Source organism: Aulonocara stuartgranti, assembly GCF_965226115.1.
Source record: "Aulonocara stuartgranti genome assembly, chromosome: 15".
NCBI lineage: Eukaryota > Metazoa > Chordata > Actinopteri > Cichliformes > Cichlidae > Aulonocara > Aulonocara stuartgranti.
In genome coordinates, this window is record NC_138951.1 from 11,799,687 (window position 1) to 11,818,939 (window position 19,253).

At 40.6% G+C, this 19,253-nt stretch overlaps 1 protein-coding gene across 7 annotated transcripts in view; it reads right to left on the reverse strand.

Moving 5' to 3' along the window:
- utrn (utrophin) overlaps positions 1–19,253 on the reverse strand; it is a gene marked incomplete at its 3' end in the record, with an annotated part of 194,758 nt that overhangs the window by 73,157 nt on the left and 102,348 nt on the right. For all 7 annotated transcript variants that reach the window (XM_082506782.1, XM_082506783.1, XM_082506784.1 and 4 more), the window contains 2 exons: positions 8,361–8,533; positions 5,926–6,082 (listed from right to left, as the gene is read on the reverse strand). In XM_082506782.1, coding sequence (XP_082362908.1) covers positions 5,926–6,082; positions 8,361–8,533 — 330 coding nt within the window. The remainder of the gene's footprint in view (positions 1–5,925; positions 6,083–8,360; positions 8,534–19,253) is intronic.

Below are 19,253 nucleotides of genomic sequence, written 5' to 3' on the forward strand. Positions count from 1 at the left end.
AGCACAGCAGACTCTTATCACTAAGTGCCCTGTGCTGTGGCGCCAATGAGATAACATCACAACACAGTTTCTTTCAGAGCTCTGCCAAACATCCCTCTTCCTGCTCTCAAAACCCTGCTATCTCGTCCACAATATTACCGTAGCCCTCATCTTCTAGAAGAAATAAGCCTCCCAAAAAGGACTGATACAATATAGAATAGAATAGAATAGAATTCAACTTTATTGTCATTGCACATGCACAGGTACAGGGCAACGAAATGCAGTTTGCATCCATCCAGAAGTGCTTTAGTGATATAGATATATTACAATATATATTAGCAATAATATAGATATGTGAGTATATTACAGAAATGGGTCTATTATGGTATGTTATAATGTACACGGTATGAAGTATGTTGTGAATATTCTATAAGTATGTACAGGCTGTAGTGAGTACAAGCTATGTACAGGATATGAACAGGATATAAATATGAAAAACTATACAGACTATACAAACAATACAATATACAAACTATACAATATACCATCTCTCAACATAAGAGAGGCACAAGGCAGGAATTTTCAGGCGCCTTTGCAATAAGGGTTCAATCACACTGCGGGAGAAGGGGGAGAAAGTCACAATACTGATGACTTCTTATTTTTCTCTAGCAAAAACTATTTTTAGTTGAGGCCAGAATTTGAACTTGTGTCGTCTGGGCCAAATTAGATTTTACAGTTGCATACAGTTGCACAGTTCATAAAGGAGCCACAGAGTGATTCAACTGGAAAAAAAAATTAATTGCTCCTTTGCCCTCCCAACATTTGCTGTTATCTCAGAATAGCTGAAAGCTAGTGATAGCTGCTAGTAGTTTGAAAACAAATGCTCCACTTAACTAATGCATCCAACCTTGGCCATTGTTAATTTAGTACCAATACCCACAGGCTGTGAAATGCCTGTGGATGTACAAGAAACCTATATGTGACAAATTCGCAGTTGCCGAAATAAAAATATAAATTTTTTCCATGTAAAACATATGTATATTTTACATTGTTGTGTTAGTGCAACTGCAATAATTTACAAGTTTGAGGTCAATTTAGAACCTTTGTTTTTTGAATCGTCACTGCATCACTCTTTAGCATAGTTTTGCAGTACTTAATGAGGTTTGCTGTCACCGATAATTATAACTGCTAACAGCAGCATTGTTCATATACTTCTTTGCTTCTTTAAGCTATCATAGCCTTTAAAAGGTTTATTGCACACTTACCAGAATAATATTAGCATTAATTTAGAGGATTCATCTCCTAACACAGTCCAAATATGCAGTCTCTTTTTAGTAATCTGTTTTGGTTTTGATTAACTCCCAAACCTCTCTCTTCAGCTCATAAATGCTCGACTATACTAACCATCTATGTAGCAATCCGTCTGCTGTTTGGTGCATTAATAGTAGTGATAATAATTGCTTAAATATGCACTTAAACACATTAACTTGTGTTTTTAGACATAACCAACAGTGGATTTTAAATTACACAATTAAGACGAGATTAAAATGCAGACTTTCAGCTTTAATTCAAGGGGTTTAATAGTAAATATTAAATAGTAATAGTAAAAGTATTGCGGTTCAATAAAGTATTGCATTAACGGTTAACAGTGTATCATATTCAAAGGCTCAAAAGTAATTAATTGACAAGCAGCTTTGTGGCCAGATGCAGTCTGTTCCCTTGATGTTCCATGACAAATTAAACCAATAAAAACATCTGTATTTGACTCCAAGTGTATAAGTTGTGTTTTCACCGGATCTCTCAATATGATGTCGGCAGAGATTCTGACGTGAGTGAGGGAAGCGGCCATTAGACCAATAAACCAAAGTAAACCCATAGAGTGATCACAAACACTATGAGAGTGGCCAAAAATTTGGTACATTTTTAAAAAGAATGAACACACTGACCAGCTCAGCAACCCCAAAAGGTCTGAAACACCACATAATAAAACTGAGGTGGATGATCACAGAATTATTTCCATGGTTAAAAAAACAACAACTTCACATTAAAAACCAAATGACAGGCGAAGTGAAAAACTTTAAATTGTACCTAGATGATCAATGTTCTGCTGGATCCTAGCATCTTGATCCACCTAATCACTGCTGCAGACCATGCATACACATGGCACTGCCCTTTGGCACAAAAGAGACAATAAAGGACCCATGGCGTTGACCTGGTTTGCAATTGCAAATTCCTTTGATTCTAGCTAAATCTGCATCCATGGAATGTGCTGACATACCGGATCTAAGGATGCCCCACCCCGGAGCTGACAGGACCCAAAGGATTTGAGGCCAATGTTTCAATACTGCAGGACAAACCCATAGGACCCCCAGCAGATAAGGGCTGGTTTTTGCCAGCAGTGCTTTAGACCATCAACACACACGTCTAGCAATTTCATTAAACTGCAAGTGTAAATGAAGCAGACAAAAACAATTTAAAGTTCCTCAGAAAAAAACCCAGTGGTTAGTTCTAACAAAAGCCCTGTGTCTCCAAAGACACCCTGAGGTAAAGTCCAGCACAGCACTTAAATCCATTTCATTCTCCTTTACTACCTGCCCATTCAAGAGTAAATGGTGCTAATCAATCATTCAGGCACAATGATTAAGATGAGTCCTGTGGCAAATTATTAGACTCTCCCCACTTTAGTTTGAGTAATGGTATGCTACTTAAGCATATTTAGAAGATATGGGGAAGGGGGGTTTAACTAAATTTAAAGTATATTGCCTGTTGCCTGTATTCATTCTGAATGAGTCGAATGAGCTTTTGAAAGAACCAGATTGAACTTGCGTAACAATGCAGACAAGAAACCAACTGTTGCTGAAAGATAAGAGTCGTTAAAGATGCCCACAAGCCTCTGGTCCCTCGTTCCCACTCCTTGATCTAAAAGCTGCTAATTTAATAGAAGAGACTGATGAGTTTAATCGGCTTGATGCTAACAAAGGCATTTTTACTGGGTAATTGAATGTGCAATTAATAAACGCTATTATGGCCATTTTAGAAGAGAAAAACACAGACACTGATCAATACACAGAGGAGGGCGGGAGAAGTAACTCAAGTTAGCACAGACAATACCCACTCAGTCGCCTCACACTTTCAGCACTTCAACAATCAGCTTGTTGAGCTAGATCTGAATGCAGCTGATGTGTTGGAAACCTAAATATTATGAATATAAAAAGATGTACTATGTATACTTTTCCTACTTCCACTAACCTGGGTTCTCATCTACTGTACATAACATCTTTCTCTTTTCTCCTCATTTAATTTTGCTTCTGTTTGCCACTTCCTGTCTATCACTTTCTGCTTGGACCACTGCTCTTTCATATTTTTCTTCCTTCCGATTCTTTAATAACGGCAATATCCGTTGCTCTCTGCTGGGCTAAGTGGCTTAGCCTTCATCTTTTATCTCGCAAAGTCTCCCAAAACAAAAAGAGAATGGAAAAAAAACCCTCACTCTAAGCCTTCCCTACCTCAGAGACACCAATTTCCATATATTTATATCCATGCACATTCCCCCAATCTCTCCGGCAGAGCAGCTGGTACATGCACTGCTCACCAACTGTGTCTGCGTATGTATGTGTGAGCACAGGGGACTTGCAAGTGTGTGTCTGTCAGTGTAAGCAAGTAATAGAGCATGACATGTTCAAAGCCCCAGCTTTTTGTTCTGCTCAGCCACCTCCCCTCATCCTTTTTAGGGTCACCAAGACCTCCAGGCCAATCTACTAAGAACACAGAGGAAGTGAGGGAAAAACATAACACAGGGAAAAAATGGTAAGTGAGACTTCCGCACTTTCAACACGCCAGTTTCATTATTTCCTTTTTTGAGTATTCTCAAAGCTGAATACCTGGAGATGAACAAGAGAAAGCAGAGAGGAGAAAATGTGAAAGAAATAGAGAGGAGGAGTGTAAAGAAAAGAGACAAAAAGGCTAGAGACAGGAACCACAGCAAAGGATGACAGAAAATGAGATAAAAGGGCTGAGAGAGGGTAATGAGAAAAGGAAAGTAGAAGTGGACATGAAGGTAGATTAAACTCTGTGGTTACTGCGTGTGCTCTCAGACTCATTGCTTATATAATGGAGCTCATCTGATCAGCTGGGGTAATGCCTTTCTCTTCTCTCTGTAAGGTGTTCAGCAGACACGTGGAGCAAGCCTCATCTCAGATCACTGAGAGCATACTCTGATGAACCCATCTCAATTAAAATCAGAAACAAGATTCCCATACAGGCTCCAAGTTTGGACTGTCAACCAGGCAAAGTGTGGAAGCGTGTCTCTCTTTTCCCATAATATATAGTTTTTACATAATCTGCTCTGCTTTCTGAGTAACGACTCTTCATTAAGCCATTAAAAGACTATATTTAGCAGACATTACAGCAGCCAAGAAATTGATTGTGTGCCACTGGAAGAGCCCACTCTTAGTCTCTGTGGTCGATCAGTTATGTCTTTTTTTTCCTTCTCCATTTTCTTTCAAAAAAGGGAAAGCACTGAGCACATTGCTCTAATGATTTTTTTCTTTTGAAGTTTGGAATTAGTGCTTTAAGTATTACACACTTTATTATGTGTGCGTGTGTAATTTGTCTTATTTTTTCCCTCTCTTTCATATTTCTTTCTACAAATTATTACAGAAATGCTTCACAAAATTGAAACTCCTTTCTTTTCTATGTGCATGATTGCTTCATTAGCCTCAAACAGTATTGTATCTAACAAATTGCCATCTAAAATTACAAAATGACATTTCAAAATATAGTTTGTCAAACTTCATTGAAAAGTTACACAAAGATGTAGCAGATCAGAGAAGGCATTCAGATACAAATGCGCTTCGCGTATGCTAAGGTGTCGCAACGCAGGAGTACTGAGCTCCGTGTGCGCGTGTGCCAGCTGATCTGTCAGCGTGTCTGTGATCCTTGCGTCTGTGACACATGACTGCACACGTGTTTACTCTCAAGGCGTTTTGGGGAACAAAATAATAGTGTGGCGAACGGGATGCCGAGAAACGCATTACGATGTCAAGAGCGGCCGGCAGGCTCGGAGTAAACAGTAGCCACGGGCTGAGTCATTTATCTGAAAGCAATTACACTCCGGTGCACTATCACAATAACCAGTGGTTACAATAAATAATACAGTGGGGAACACTGCTGACAAACGGCACTGATGGCAAAGGTACGAATGGGTCAGCACAATAAAGGTATTGACTGCTTGTTAGAAAAACTGATTCTGTGTAGTGTAAAAACATCAATAAGTGCAATGATAAAACACGAGAAAGGACACTACTCACTGTACGGCAATGATGTCGAACCTGGCCTTTAAAACTCTACCAATGCAGGATTTGGAAACGAATAAATGTACCATAGCCACACGGCTGCTGGGCTTAACGCTTGAAAAACAATCATCGTTAGCACGGTTATATTTTTAATAACACGTTTGTTTATCTTTATGACAACAACAACGCATCTTGTGCAATTTAATATCTTTATTCTAGTTAATTAGACGTCTGCTCAGGATAAGGAGGGAGGAGTTAGGCTGCTACGATATAACATTAGCAAATTTCACGAAATAAAAGAAATCTTAACCCTCTGTACCCTAACAGGAGAAAATGATTAGGACAGTGAGGGAGATGTTAGTCAAATGCAAGGAAACCATCTGCGCACACAGAAAGAGAGAGAGGACAACTAATGAGGCATTTGCTTTAAGAAGGGGAAAAAAGCTTGATAACATGGGGCTGGCTATATCAAGCTGAGAGTATGGTTACAAATGCTTAAAATGTTCAGAAGGAACGTTTATTTTAGGAAAAAAAAGTTACTTTCTTGAAGCTTCTCTCTGAAAACTTAAAGAAAAATCAATAAGGAAAGGACAAGGTATGGATAAATCTTTCAGAGTGTGGCAGGAACATCGCCTGTGGCAACAATTCATACCGTGCAGTGATTCTGCTGCTGCAGCAGAGTGGGCACATCTCCTCCGATGGGCATCTGCTTCGCCAGCTCCTCATCCTTCATGCAGATCCACCTCCACAGCTCCTCCAAAAGGCCCAGCAGTCGAGACCAGCGCTCAGCACTCACCTCCAGATGTGCTCTGCCAAGATGAAGCATCCACTTAAACTAGTACCACCAGATCCCTGTGACAGTATCGCAGTAAATCCTTTCAAACTGTACTCCTTACTTTACACTTTATTCTATACATGCGCACATATTACGGTCTCAAATTTGTTATTCTCTTAAATTATAGCGTTTAAATCACATAGTAAGGTTCAACAACTTTTGAATTCTTCCTGCTACATTCTAGCTATGACTGTATTTCAACACATAAAAAGACATATCCTTACAAAACCCTGTAAAAACCAGATTGCTAACCACTCAAAAAGAGGTCGCTGGCCTTCTGGAGTGGACGTTATTTGAAGAAGGTGGATGCAGTTGGCTGCTAACGGTGTGGGTGGCAGCTTGAGTGCAATGTGTGTTGATAATCACTTATTTTTCTCTTCTCCTCTGGGCAAAATGTATCTGAACACGGTGTACAGAGACCTCCTAATGCCACTTACCGAGTTAGCCTTAATTACACATGTACTGCAATTAAGGCATAATGGCCTGCATGCAATCATCATACCGTATCCCATCTCCCGCACGCACGCACACACACGCGCACACACACACACACACACACACACACACACACACACACACACACACACACAGTTTTCTTGCTGTCTATTTCCCCCGTTCTATCCTTTCTGTGCAATGCTTCAGCTTGACTAAGTCCCATTTCTCCCACTAAAATAAACCATTATAAATTCAGAATCATTTCATCAGTTTTGTTTTTTGTTTTGTGTATTTTATGTTCAATATAGGTATTTGTTGTGCCTGAAAATGAATAAATAAATGAAATGAATTTGTATTGATATCCCAACCTCACTTTGTTCTCCTGGCATGGCTTTATTCACCCTCCCCTCTTCCTCTTTGAACATCTCCATCTGGCCCTGTCACCTTCACTTCTGCCTTCACTTTCTTCACCGTCCGCGTCCCTACTCATCACCAATCTTTTTTATTTATGCCAAGGTTGTGGCTGACGAGGCACTACGTGTGTGAAGTTTATGTCCTACCGTGGTTGCTCTCGGGTATTTTTTGTGCTATACGTCATCCCTCTGCTTCACGATGGACATGCAGAAAACAGGAGGCAGTGTAAGGCTGTTATAAACAACTCAAATGAATATTTCCTAAAATACTGTATGCAAATGAATATTTTCATATACGAAGAATGTTTTTAAATCATGACTACAATAGGAGCAACCTTGAGACCAATTTCAATCATGCAATCAGAAAAATCAATCCATCTCTCTCTTTTTTGTTTTTAAATTAAAGTACCACCTGAATTCCCCCCAAAATGGGACACTTCAAATTTAAAACATGCACAAATTTCTTGAATATTCATCAGCTTCAACTTCTTGCCTTCGGGATTGCATGTGTAGCAGCCCAAAGTTGGGCTGACTGCTGCAAGTCAGTCAAAGAACTACCTTCACTTCGCTGAAACTGCAGTACCAATCACAAAGAAATAGGATGACAAAAGCTCAACGAGCTATAAATTGGTTGCTGCAGGATGTTCTGTCGTAGTGTCAATAGCGCAGAGAGAGGCACGATGCAAACAGACAGCACCACTGTTTTGTGGCTATCCTGCATCGACCTGACATTTTATTCTGCAGTATTTGATGCTGTAAACGGTCACATCACATATAAAAATATCACGCAGTAGCTATTGTTCTTCCTCCTCCAAAATTTCTAAAGCATTTTAAGAAAACAACATTGGCAGCAGCCTGGGATGGAGGCTGTGATGCATAAGAGTAATGACTGATGTAGTTACTGTGTAGAAGCCTGGTGTAATTTGTGTAAAATAATCAAAGTAGACACTATGGACACTGTGTTTAAAGGCGCAGTGTTTAGGATTTTCACTGAGTACAAAGCAGGTCCAAATGCAGACCATTTTACTGACATTGTTATTTCATTTTTAAATGAAAGCATTTTCTGATTGGATTGTTTTCATTTATCAACTTCCTGGGCTCCAGAATTCCACATGTTGGGGAAAAGGAAATTTTCTGATCAGGAAATAGCACATCTCCCAATGCACTACATTTAATAGTTAATCAAAACTTCTGCAATGTTATGACACACTAGCTGATTAAAAAAAAGGAGTACACTCAAGCTGAGACCTACTTGAACCATTGCCTTGAGACCTTATGCCAAGATATCTTTTTTCTTCCAAGTTTGAGAGCAGCAAAAAGGCAAAAAACTGCAATCTGACATCCATGACCCAAAAGACTCGAGAAAGCAAAAGTTAACAAGTTAAGTTGAGAGCTTTTACTGACCTGATGTTGGCAGATTTGGTCTTCAGGTCGCTCCATCGTTGATTCATGTCATCCAGCCTGTGCTGGAGGAACACGGCCTCCTCTGAGCTGCCCAGCGCTTTAACCATCTTCGACTTGTTCCCGTCGACGCTCTTGTAGATGTCATTGTGGGCATCGATCTCAGCCTGGATGTCCTAAAAATACGAACAGAGAACATGGTTTTATCAGCGGAAAATTAAAGTACAGTCAAGGGCAGCAATATAGTAGTTTCACATCATTCTTATCACAAAAAATGGATGAGACAGCTGACTACAAGTGAACCTAAAATTTCTTCGGATTGTGTCACAAAGACTTTTCTTGAGGGACATCACAGCGTACTGCAAACAAATTTACCAGAGGGCAGAAAAGTTTATATTTTCTGGAATATCCTCAAGGTACTTTGACTAAAAAGATTTGAACTTCTATCCTTTTGCCGACTTGGAAGGCCCACGCCATCCAGAAGCAAGTCCCCGAGCAATATCAGCCTTCATATTAATGCTGGACCACCATTACATTACACCAGGTCTGAATGACAGCAAGAATTTCTCATTTTATGCTGGTATAAAGTTCTAATGCACTGCAGTGTGACTCAAAAATGCTCTGTGTATGGATGTGTGTATGTTTACAGGACCAAATTCAATATTATGATGAAGCAAGATTTTGTGCGTCTGTGTTCTTAACTCAGTGGCTCTATTACAGAACCCCATCTCAAAGGGCATGTGTGAACGTCTGTGTGTGAGGGTTAAACCACAAGGGGCGCTGACGCAAGCAGAGGATCCTGTCAAATGTTTTATTTTTAGATGTATAAAACTGTTCCATGTTCTTCTCTCGCGCACTCTCTCTACTGGGACTCCCCTCAGTTCAACCTTTTTCAACTGCACATAAAGAAAAGACTCCAAAGAATACCATGTGTGTAAGTGTAACACTGCTTGGAGCACAGAGGTGTGCAAATGGGGCAAAATTGCTGTAGCTAATAAAAGTGTAATAAGACATATAGCCTACAACAGTGCAGGAACGTAAAATAATACAAGACATGGTGTATAAAATTACACATCTTCAGCAGCTTAAGTAGTTAATTGTGTATCATTTGCACTGGAAATGTAATATTTTACATTTATTCTAATTATAAAAACACAGGAAAATCTTGGAAAAGGCCATTGTTGCGGAATTGCTTTCCTATCCTCTGCATCACTATAATAACTGTGTGCAGTAATGGAAATGGTCTGTACTGCCATTAATGTGCTACTACACTAACTAGAGCCTAACGGATACACGGATCACCCCGTGCTAATTTTGGCCTATTACAGATGAATTAATGAACATATCTTCAAAATGTTTCTAGATATGAAACTTTTTAATATTACACTATTATATTTGTAAATTATACATCATAACTGAGCAGTTAAGCAATGTATTTGTGTTAAGTTTCTCACTGGTTTGTCAAAAATGATTAGGGATTTGGCGATGTCCCCCATTGTTCCATCATCCTGCCGTTCCCCAGTGAGTAGGGAATGGGCACAGAAACCTGGTATTAAACAGGCTCCGGAGCGAAATTATTAAAAGATTAGAGTATTAGTAACCTACAACATTATTGGAATTGGTTTCGGTACTGGATTGCTTAAGAAAAAAGAATGCAGTCATATTCTAGTTTAATTTTTCCTGCCCAGTTTCCTTAATAATTTGCTATTCAATATCCTGAAGATAACTCCTCTCGCTCGACTTGACTGAAGTCTGTTGTAGACACGGACAGCTGGAAACACAGGTTCAGAACCCATTTCATACTTCCTTGAAGCTCACCTCAAGTCCACCATCTGGGATGCAAGTCCAGTTGGGGTGGGTGTAATGTAAATTCTCAGGATGAGTCCGCGGTCACAAAAAAAAAAAAAAGAAAAGAAAAAAAAAAAGACAGGTACTCCCCATTTACCAACAAAATTTGCATCACTTGAACCCAAGCGGCTGCAGAAAGTATAATCAAGGCTTAACAGGAATAACTATCCGGCCATTGTGTCTCCAGCTGTCCGTGTCTGTGTCAGCAACAGAGTATAAACAAGGCTTCAGGCGCACACATCATGCACACATCCACAGACTCTGGTCTTAGTGAGGACTGAGGAGAAAATGAAACTCTCCAAAGTGATGGATTCACTTGGCCAGAGTCGACACTTACAGTACACTCATTGCCACAAGTGCAACAGGTCAAAACATGAGTAGCGTGTGAAAACATTGAATGAAAGTCCATCACACTAAGGTGAAAAAATGAAGAGTTTTCAACTGTCCAACTACCATGACCTACATGTAGCGATGCCAAGTGTGTGCATTTTTTGTACACAGAAAAAATCCACTGACAAAAATCAGCCGTGGTTCCAAATACACACTCCAATATAAACAGAGGGAAGACGCTGAATGGGTATAAACAATACAGGAGACTCAGAGTGGATGTATGTTAGACGAGTATGAAAAGACATGACCTGTGTATATGTTTTGAATAGTTTATAGTAGAGTTTAAATACTCTGCAAAGTGCGCTGATGAAAAACAAAAAATACATTTCAAAAAGTAAATTTCAGCCACAGTGCGACCAGACTGCACATGAAACGGCTACACCTGTGGCAATATGCCGCAGTTAGTTAATGCCAATGGGCATTTCACTGAAGGCCGAAGCAAATGCCTCTGCTGTGATCTGCAAGGATAATGATCCACTGCATTTTTTTTTAAGGCACAAATAAAATCCTTCTTAAAGGTTACAGAAGAAAGAAGGAAAGCCAGGGAGAGACAGGCAGAGGGAGAGGATATGGAGATAAAGACAGAAAGAAAGAGTAACACCAAGAATAAAAGACAGAGACACATTTGGCTTCTGAGCCAGCTGGCTGTGTTTCAAGTCATTACCCAAGTGCTTCCCTTATATTTTCCTTTAGCGCTTCTACTTCCAGTGGAAATAGTTTGCACACACTAGCACATTCACATATAACACAGAAAGCATACATTGAACGGACATACAACGGCACATATATTCATTTACAAAAACCCCCTTTTAGGGTGCATTTCAACTAATGAAAGACTGCTTGCAGCCAGAGGATTGTATATGTTGATGTATAAGTGTAGCGACGGATCATTTTCTCCCTCTCGTCAACACAGACATACCCAAACACACACATAAAAAACCATTTGTATGCCACAGGTCACCATGAGAGTAACCACCGGCCTGTGTTTACTTTTCTTCTATGTTTTATTTATGAATTATTGACTAAAAATGGACCATTTTAGGTCCTGGCAAAGGACCTAAAATATGCCTCCTCTCCTCGATCTATAAACTCGCACTCACCATACACACAAACACTGATTTATGTGCGAGTGGGAAGAAAAGCAGCAGAAAGGTTAATGGTTCTGGATCTCATGCACATTGTAATGAGTGATAGAGATTTGCTGGCTGTGAGCTTGTTGGAGCTGGAGAAGCGATTCGACCGAGTCTCCCTGGAAACTGAAGCAACAACTACTGCTTAAAGCTTTATGAAGGATAAAAGCATTAAACATGCTGTTAAGCTATGGCTGAAGGGCAAAAAAACACAAAACACCCAGACGTGCTCGCCAATCGGTGAAACTCTCACCTAAAGGAACTTGTTTACATTAACAAAACAACAATGACCCTTACTTGGCTAAGCCATGTTAGCCTTTAGATCTTAATAAAGCAATTAGCGTAAAGGTCCGCTTTGACAAATGATGCCGATTTCATGGCTGTGGGTCTCATTCTATACTAATTCGCTCTCTGCACAGTATCGTCTCTCAGAACCATTCATTCCACTTTAATGAGTCCAATAAGGACTGCTTAGACTTCATAAAGCTGACTAAATTTGGACCACAACAACAAAGATAGGGGGAAAAGAAGAATGAAAGATGGTTGTGTTTGTACTGATCGTTTGCATCATTCAAAAACTAAAAGAAGTCAAGCTATGACAGAACAGACTTATAATATACCTTTTCAAACTTTCTGAGCAGCTCCTGCAAGCTGAAGTTGAAGCCAATCATTCTGACTCCTCCTACTCCCTTGTGTCCCTACATCTTCTCTACTTTCATACAGATGAAAGGATGTTTCAGGTTTAGAGCAAGTAGACAAGTCCTCCAGTGGTTATGGTCAAAACCAGAACATTCAAGGTCAGCGTTCAGATCAATAATAAATCCAGAATTTGAAGAATCTCGAATCTGGCAACTGAAAAACCCAGCTCTTGCAAAAAATCCAGACACAAAAGGGTCAAAACCAGGTTGCAATCCCAAAACAGGCAATTTACACACCCCTTGGCAGCATTCGAACATGCATGCCGGTGCGTGTGCTCGCCTAATCCCGCCACATGTTGGTAGCATCCTCCTTTGAAAGGCAGCCAGACTGCATAGGGAAGGTGACAGTTACCCTGCAGTCATGCTTCAGAGCTGAGACAAGGATTTAGGGACAAGTGGTGCCACTGGAGGTTTGACAGAGTAGCAGCTGTAGGCTGATTGTTGAGTTCCTCGGGCCAGGAATGGAGCACCTAAACCGCGACAGAAATCCGACAAATCTTGGGTGGAGGTCTGCAAAGTGGAGATAACGGTTTGTGTCTTGAGGGACGACTGGTGTGGTTGAGGACAGGTCTGCGCTCTCCTTCGGGTTTGCTTTGCTTTCCTTCTACCACTTCCCTTCAAAGTATGAAGGAAGCTTTGTTCACCGTGTCCAGTAGTCCAACCCTGGGCAGGGCCGGGACGTTTGCTCTCAATTAGTGAAATAAAAAGCACTTTCTCTCATCCAGTCTCACACACACCAAGAGGAGAGACCACAGCAGACGGAGGCATGTGATTTACCCTTGCTAAAGGTAACTTGGGCTCAAAGAGACAGAGTCCCCCTCAGCGTCCGACTTGCTACCAGCCCCAGTTTGGTCGCTCTATGACACCCTCCTAATCACTGCCATGACTGGGCCACTTAGTCAAAGAATGCCGCCTTCTTTTTGTTGGAGCCACATGTTCGCAGAGAGCTGCCTCGAGGTTCTGCGTCTAGATCCTGAACAGCGAGTCTGACACTTTGGCCCCTCTTTTGAGTTGGAGCTCTGCCTGATATCCCCTTGTCTCTTGGGAAGGTGAAAGAGATGAGCGGGACCTATTTGCCATTCCGTCCTCTCTCCCTCTTCGAGAAGAAGAAACTTTTTAAAAAGTTACCTGAATTCTCCAGCTCTCTGCTTGATTTTTTAGCGGGGGGCGGGGGTCATACAAACTCCATAGCTGGTATCCCCATTCCTCTCTCTTCCTCTGTTGCTCTTTCTTTCTGGCCACTAGCCTCGCTCTATCACACAGCTGTTTATTATTTTAATCAGTATCCTCCCTTTCCCCTCCTCTCCCTACCTCTCTCTCTTTCTCTCTCCCCCCTAAACCCATTCAACACACTACACACCCACTTCCTGAGGCCTGCATGGACATAGAGCTAGGCAGTTCATGAGAAAAGTAAGGCTTTCTGCCAAGAAAGAAAATACAGACCAGAATTCAGTAGAAGCAAAATAAAAAGTGGATAAAAGGAAAAAAAAAAAGAGATGTCAGTGAGAAAATGGGCAGAGAGGAAGAATATTAATAGAAGAAAGGATGTCTGTGAGGGTTAAGAGAGAAAGCGAGGGGAGAGGGCCAACAGTGCAGGTGGAATCTTCTACCCGTCTGGTGCAAAAGGGATGAAAACGTGGATGTTTTGTTCATAGATGAGAAAAAGGAAAGTAATGGGAATTTGGGATGGTGGGGTGTCAGGACAGGGGCTGATATAATCTGCTCCACAAAGAACCTTTTTCATTTCTTATGTATTTTAATCAGTGAACAGCACCTTTTCCTTGACAGCGCTTATTCAAATTACTAGAACTACCCAACTACTAAAGGCCGTTACTGTTCAGATCCCACAATTTGAATATCATCACTCTGCAGAGGACTGAATTAAGTGAGGCCTGAAATTCCTACTATAGTGTAAAGGCTAAATGCTTTGAAGAGGCTCGGATAGGAGCTGTGTTATATAGGGCTATGTTAAAGAGGTGCAAGCATTAAAATTGATTCCATATATTAAACCTGTGTGTGAGTGTGGAAGTGATAGCCTGACTCCTCGAGTGTGTGCTGGCATTTTGAACAGCAGGGTAGACATGTGGTGTGCATCAAAGACATGCAGACAGATGGCTGTCAAGTGAGGGGGAAGAAAAAATACAATACAACCTTGCATATTCATAAGACAAAGACTTTGAAGTGCACTTAGCTAATTAAAAATATTTACATACTCGAGGCCATTAAATCGCACTTGTGAGTTATGCTGACAAATATATGCCGTTTGAGGGGTTTCTAGTGAAAGATGTAAAATTAACTGCAGCGAATTGGCACATTTGACAAGCATAACTAATTCAACAATGGGTGGAAGCTGGGAGAAAAGAAGAAAAAAAACCGCTAAAACTTGTTTGATGATTTTGGCTCACCGAGGCTTTTAATGCTTTAACTTTGTGCAATCAACTTAAGGAGTGCGGTTTACAAAAGTAGACATTTATTAAGAATGCAAAAACAGAGATGGATGAAGCCTAAAGCGAGGCACGTCGGGGTTAATGTTGGGCTACATTACTAAAGTAAGCGGATTAGAACCATTACAGGGGTAAGAATGTAACGCTTCTAATCCCTCGGGCGAAAAGAGGAGAGGAAAGAAAAATAAAGTTCAGTGAATGAGCAAAGAGTAACACAAACTTACGGAGTAATAACATGAAGGTGAGCAAAGCAGAGAAAATGCGAGGAAAGGCAAAAAAAAGGATTTAGAAAAAACCCCGTAATAGATTCCCAAACGTTTCCAACTTTTGCTTAAAGAAAAAAAGAATGGGAAAAAAAAAACTCGAAGCACTTAACTGTAAACTAAAAGATTTATATTTGATAAAATAAGCTGAGTGAGTCAGAAATTAAATATTACAGTGCACACGCCATATGTCTCAAATCCTGTTTTTTCTTCCGCATAAGCTTTAGTTGTTATACTTTTACTTTTTTACTTTCACAACCAAGCGAAGGATTTTATTTTTTTCTAACAGTTTACATATTATTCAATATGTGTTAAAAGGCCAAAGAGAATTAGTGTTTTACCATATTTAACCAGTGATGAGTGATGTAGTCCGCTTATCACTGAGGACCGAGTATTTACGGCCTTAGAGAACTCTTCATATCTTGGTACGTTGAGATCACACACTCCAGCAGCAAAGAGAACAAACCCTGAATGTCAAAAGTTTGAGTAGTGCAGATTTTTACCAGGGATCGGATCGTCAGAGCTTCCACTCAATTGACAATGTACCAAACCCTTACAGCACTTCCTGCAGGTGGTGGCCCCATAGGAGGGCAGACCCCATGTAGCTCTTCAGGCTAAGACACCCAGCCTTGAGCCAATGCCAGACAGGGACCCTGGTAACCCTCTCCCAGGGTGAACTGGTCCCTTGTCTGGTCTCTTTGTCGTCATATGGGTTTTCTGAATTTGTTTTGCCCCTCGCCGACCACATCGAATGAATCTAGTTGAGGTGGTTCAGGCATCTGACTAGGGTGGGCCTCCTCCACCTCCAAGATGATGTATTTTCAGGATGTCCAACCAGATGATGCCCCTGGGGCAGACTCAGGACATGCTGTACCAACTATATCGCTCAGCTGACTTAGAAACACCTTGATGTTCCCTGGATGAGGTAGAGGTGGCAGTGAGGGACGGCAAGGAATGAGTTTCCCTGCTTAGACTGCTGTCCGACTGATTGGGAGGGATGAATCAGGATGGATATATAGATGCTTTTATCTCTCTTTAATGCATTTTTGGAATGTGAAGGTGATTCATGTAGGTTTATACCAACTTTTTCCATGTGACTGATTTGTTGTTTTATACGTTTAAAAAAAAAAAGAAAAAAGTACATTTTGTGTGTTATTCTTGAGTGTGTCATGATTATACGTACACAAAGTTTCACAGATGGCTAAGTGTTTGCTTATTTCTAAATTTCTAAACTGTTTTTTTCCCACAAAGACTTCAGTTGAAAATGGAAAAAAAATATTGAAAAACCAATTTCTAAAGCTTTCTAAAATTACGCCAACGCGTCATCAAAGATTTAAGACAAAAGAAAGAACCTATACAGAAATATCTGGACCAAAGGAACTATAAATATTAGGACAGGAATGACAAATCCAAAGCATATTTAATCAAAATTATCCAACAAAAACCTCGTCTCAATATCTACACAGAAGACCACCGAAAAGGATATGAAAGCGTTAAAGAGCAACTGCTGAAGGACAGGAGACAGAAGCAGGGCAATTTACCATCTCGGATGATGTCAAGAGGGAGCCGGGGCCATATTGTCCAAATAAAGATTGTGATCCTGTGATATGGTTGCCAAACAGAGCAAATGAATAAACACAAATGTGGGCACGTAAACCAAAACACACAAGCACACACAACGCAATTCTAACAGCAGACCCATCCACCAGTAACCATTCCCTGTCAGATCAGTTAAAATTCACACAAACCTATCTAATCCAGGCTCTGTCTTTACAATGTGCAGCATCTGCTGAAAAATCAATGCAGCTGCAGCATTCCACTATAATTCGCAGCCTCTTAAATTCACATCTAGTGAAGTCACTTCCTGTGCCTCGGGTTATCACTGACACTCCTCTTCCTGTTAGGAGGGCAGCAGCCCTTTGGGGAGATCTGAGCCCTGAAGAGAGATAGAGTGTGTGTGTGTGTGCGTATGCGTGTGTGTATCTGTGCGTAAAGCGGGCAAAGTGAGTGCGTCTTCGTTGTGGCTCATTTGGCAGTATAACAAATGTGTCAAGTTTTGGAACAAAGTGTTGTGGGTGTGCACAGATGAAAGAACTCTTGCAGTATTTTAAAGTACTCTGCTTTCAGATGTGTAAACCCTTCTCATCGAACAAATGTGCAATTGTGCAGCAGAAATAGTTCTGTAAACTTGAAGGCCACTTCTCGAACTCGTTTAGGCTTAAATTTCTCAGAGAATACGATCGCAGAGTTGACAGCAGTTTCAGCTATCGAATTCTGCACCGTACTTAGTAAACACAAGGTTAATGCGGCTCCCAATGTGACTACTGTGAAGGAGCGTGAATAAAAAGACTGGCAGATAAAAGAAGAATAACCAACATAAGAATGATGACATTGTTGCATCACATGCTCTTATTATACAGAGTCTCTTCCAAGAAAACAATTATCTGGCGTATCTGCTCACAGAAGTTATATATGGGCTACACTTACAAGCTGACAAAGTAATAAAGCATGTTCCGGCTAACACGCACATTAAAAAGCCACAATCCGATATTCAATTGACAGCTAACCTTCAGTGATGTGACAGAGCTGCCATTAGAGAAGACAACTGGAGTCAAAGGTCATGGAGAAGAATAATAACTTATTCTGGGGATTCAATAATAGCAGACACTCTACATAGCCATCGTAATAACCAAGAAAAAGGACATCCTGAAATTCGTATGCAAGCTCCTTAACACAGGGAGTGGAAATTGATTAGAAGAGCCTGTGTGCTGTTACCTGGTAATCAGCTATTGATTGTGGAGAGGCTTTTTGTCTTGCAGTGTGTCTACAAGACTCTTGGGAGATGACCTGAAGATTGAGGTAAAATGCAGTGGTTCTTAGATGCTAATCTTGTGCCTCCGGGGTTGTGTGTCCAACGAGTGTGCCTCTTTCCTGGTGTCTGATTAACAATTAAAAGCCATCCTTGTCTCGTGGTAGGTCAGATCATTTAAAATGTGACCAGCAAGTAGTAGAAAATGTTTATTTTCGATTAACAGCAACTTAATATACCGCCCGCATTGCCATAAAGACTAAGCAGCAAGGCAGACATCAAACAAATCAAATAAACGGTAATAGCATTGTTCCCTGTAAGCCACTTGTGCATTTTAAATCTAACAAGGTGAAGGCAAGCTTGCAACAAACAATAAAAATAAAATACAGAGTAGTAATTGTACAACAGAATATGTCAATAGCTTCTAGGTGTGTGTTGGCTACACAGTATTAAAAGACAAAAACAAGGTCTGACTGTTTTATGTCAGTAAGATTATAGTTCTAGTACAGTTTAACTAAAGCAGAGGTCTCACTTATTAATAGAAATCAATGAATCCTTGGATAGCAGACCTTTGGAAGTAAAATAATGAACAAGAAGTCATTGAATTGTGAGCACTATTAACTTACTCAATTTATTGGATTAAAAAAAAAAAAAAAAAAAAGGGTTTTTATCACCCTGCTTTTCCCTAGCATTCAAAGGCTTCTCCCTCTCCATCCTTCCTTTTCATCACTATTTTCCTCCAGCGGCCCATCTCTTTTACTTTATCTCCACTCTTGGCCACTATTTGAAGTGAAGCCATCTAGGTAAAGGCATCTAGGAACAGAAGATCTTGACCTTTGTGGGTGGTCTGCCAGCAAGTCACCGCATCATATCACAACAGAAATTATTTTTAAAAGGAAGAAGAAGAAGAAAGTCGATGTGACGTGATTGCTTCTGAGGCGGCTGTCGCCTCCACGGCGGGCTGCCGGAGAAATACGCTTTGAACATGAGCCTGACACCTGCTGTGTTTGGTGGGGAGGAAAGAGGCCTCAGAAGGTTAGGTGACTGGACCAATTAGTGTGCTCCAATAATGAACAGTAGGAGACCACTGTGTGAAGGACTGTCCTGTGGCGCTATGGAGCCGGTGTCAAAACAGTGGGTGAGTACAGGTTATAAGTAGGCAATGAAAGTGTAATGGTAGAAAAGCAAGAACAAAAATATTGTGTTATGCAATGAGCCCACTAACATACATTCAAATTACATCTCAAACACATTGATATTCTCAAAGAAAATGAAAAGCATTATGATAATGGCTTAAAAGCAGCACATTGTCAC